Raw genomic sequence first — 3,033 nt, forward strand, 5'->3', positions numbered from 1 at the left:
TTCGTCTTACCTCAAAACATCTATATCTTAAAACCATAAACAGTAAATATGGACAACCCAGACCCTTTACACCAAATTTGATACCTTAAATCAATTCAACATCGCTTAAACTTCCAGGGTGGCAATGCAATGAACAGTAACGTCAGTATCGCAAATGCATTGAACATTTAATATGGACGACCCCTTACACAAAATCTGATACCTGGAATCAAATGTCTATCCTCCAAAACACTCACGGAGAAAAAAGTATAGTATTCTAAACAATTTTCCACTTACATTTAATCATATTTCTGATTAATTCTCGGCTAACTATAAATATTAAACTTTCAATTGTATGATATTGTGCATTCAACGATACATATAATAGATTCAACTTCAGTCCTATGGTTGATTTTATGCACTCAACTATAAATATAATAGATTCCACTATTATTGTTTGATTGTTGTTGTGCATTCAACAATAAATACAATAAATTGAACTTTACTGGTATAGTTGATTTAAATGTAAATATAATAGGTTCAGTTATATGTCTATGATTGAATTTATGAGATCAACTATAGATACTTTAGATTCAACAAATGTTTATTTTAGAGGTCATCATGTTTATTGTTGCTTTCTAGTCGGTTCTAGCTTTTACTCCATTTACTTTTCATTTTTGTATTTATTTGATTTAACACTTAGAGCAAGTCCAATGGTGTTGGGAAAAAGTGGTAGGAATTTTGACGTCTGTAGCACAGATGGGAATTTTTCTATCGTGAAATATAGACCAAAAAGGTTGGCCGTCCACCGGTGAGATAGAATACGAAGGTATAAAATTGAAAGCAACCAGCGATGCCAAGAGAATTTGCTTTTCAGTAATTTTACTAACTTTTTGTATTTTGAATTCACCGTTTGAAATCATTTTACTTGATCATTAACTTGAAACAGTAGTGCCAATATTAAAATTTTATAATTTAGATGTATGAATAAGTATTGTTTAAGTTATAATGCATCCCAATATTAAACTGTATTCTGCAGAATTAGGAGTTTTGTATTGGAGGGCATTTGATTACACGAGTTGATAAAGTTTTTGAACTCTTTCTAAAACTTTCATTTTCAAAGTGATTATTAAGTAAGTGACAAATAAAAAGTATAGATATTTCAGACACAAGCTGAATTTTACTCCCGATACGACGCCTTACGTTTGATATGATTGACACTTGTCGAATCAACAGCGAGGGTTCCGTTTTCTAAAGATGATGGATCCATTAAAGACGGCGTTCCGAACTTGTTACCGGACATTCCGACGGAATATTTTTTTCAAATAAAAAAGCGAAACAATTTCCTACTCCCGAAAACCGCTCAAACAAAACATACAAACAGATTTTATTTATTCACCCAGCTATCTGGCATCTCTGCGCCTCAAAATGTATTCGATTGGCAAGGGCATGAAAAAAATTGGCTGTAAGTTTTAAAGAGTTGATTAACTTCATTGCAATTCGTATCAATTTAAGTGATAAAAGATTAAAAAAAAAGAAAATATCACTTTATGTTTAAATCCTGAAATTGCTCAATTTCCTTTATTTTCCCCTCAACTGGGGTTTTGAGCTTAAGATAGATGGCAGCACCTAAGCGTTTCATGCACGAATACTGTATTGCAACGCCGACTCTATCACTCGGTTCGGTGTTGCAAAATATCGTGTTTTTCTATCACCCTCAGCCAAAAAGTGTTATACGATACAAATTTTGCAGCGCGAAACTGTTCGAATATCAGATTTTCCCAACACCGGTGTACGGCAAATGTGTTGTGATGTGTTGTAAACCTTCGAAATTTCCAACTCCATCTCAACCAGTGAACTTGCTCTTATATACTACAAAAAGTATACTAAATTCTGATTTTATTTTTGGCTCGTTCAGCCTCCGAACAGGAAAACAATTACACTTCGATCCACTTATCCTGCTGCTGCTGAACACTGCCCAGCCGGAAAGTCCACGAAAGAAAGCTGCCAGGGAAAAAAGTAAATTGCAATAACTTAGAAAACACAAAGCTTGTAAATTTTACCTGCGAATTTTTTTTGGGCATAAGCGGCAAACGGGCATCCTACATTTCCTGCCGTTCGACGGACAGCGGCTCTTTTCACGGGGGGACCGTATAGGCCGTTCGATGTGGTCTGCTGTCAATCGATCCCAGTGGCAAAATTTCGTGTTCCGGCATCTGAAATTAAAAAAAAAAGAAAAAGTGATTCGATCATCATTTTTGAAATCCTCCTCCTAACCAGCACAAAACAAACAAAATTTGTAAATTTTCAAAGATTACCCGTCGCTTTTTTTGATGAGTAGGCAAGTAATACTTTCCGATGTTCGACGAGCCGCATTTCGTTTACTCCAGGTAACAGAAAAAATCTCGATGAGGCCTTTTCTTGCTGGGAATAATAAGGAAGCAGGTGACCTCTGCAGTCTTACCCCGAGTAGAACCAACGTTTTCTTTTCCATTAGTGGCACCGGCCGTTTGCTGTGGCCTATTTTCTTGTATGGTTTCATCTCGATTTTGGGTACCTGGGTATCGAAACGGGCAGCCGGAGAGCGGAACACACACCGGGATAACGTTCCTCTGGTCGGATTCGCTTATGGACACAGTTGAGACGGCCTCGGATAACTTGTTCCCGCACGCTAGTATCACGATATACGATCAAAATTGTTTTTTAGAAATTTGCAGCGATTTTTTTTTTGTGAGGGCACACTCTTCTTCTTCTGCGTGCCAGTATTTTCTACACTCTCAAGTTAGAAAACTTAAATGCAGGATAAAATCCACCTAATTTGAAAAAATCAGCCGTATAAATATTTGGATTTTTCGTAGTTGTAATTAAGTTAAATACACTTTTATAATTGAAATGACCTGCCAAAAAAAATTGTTTTAATTTTACGTTTTATTTTCCGTGTACCGTTGAATCTATTATATTTATAGTTGAATGCCTAAAATCAATCATACAATTGTAGTTGAACCTATCATATCTACAGTTGAATCAATTATACCATTACAATTGAATCTATTA

At 35.5% G+C, this 3,033-nt stretch overlaps 1 protein-coding gene across 1 annotated transcript; it reads right to left on the reverse strand.

The window, feature by feature from the left end:
• Positions 1 to 630: 630 nt before the first annotated feature.
• LOC129745309 (uncharacterized) lies at positions 631 to 2,662 on the reverse strand. Its single transcript, XM_055738297.1, has 3 exons — positions 2,298 to 2,662; positions 2,043 to 2,195; positions 631 to 1,983 (listed from the first exon to the last, which is right to left on the reverse strand). The coding sequence occupies exons 1-3, from the start codon at positions 2,519 to 2,521 to the stop codon at positions 1,917 to 1,919; spliced, it is 444 nt and encodes a 147-aa protein (XP_055594272.1). The 5' UTR covers positions 2,522 to 2,662; the 3' UTR covers positions 631 to 1,916.
• Between the last annotated feature and the right edge of the window lie 371 nt (positions 2,663 to 3,033).

The sequence above is a fragment of the Uranotaenia lowii genome, chromosome 2 (genome assembly GCF_029784155.1).
Source record: "Uranotaenia lowii strain MFRU-FL chromosome 2, ASM2978415v1, whole genome shotgun sequence".
In the NCBI taxonomy this organism is placed as follows: domain Eukaryota; kingdom Metazoa; phylum Arthropoda; class Insecta; order Diptera; family Culicidae; genus Uranotaenia; species Uranotaenia lowii.

Excerpts from the sequence above, each read along its gene's own strand:
- LOC129745309 (XM_055738297.1), bottom strand. The coding sequence starts at position 2,521 with ATGAAACCATACAAGAAAATAGGCCACAGCAAACGGCCGGTGCCACTA. Across the intron at positions 2,196-2,297 it reads CTCATCAAAAAAAGCGACGG|ATGCCGGAACACGAAATTTT; the intron begins GTAATCTTTGAA and ends TTTTAATTTCAG. Across the intron at positions 1,984-2,042 it reads TGCCCAAAAAAAATTCGCAG|CTTTCTTTCGTGGACTTTCC; the intron begins GTAAAATTTACA and ends TTTCCCTGGCAG.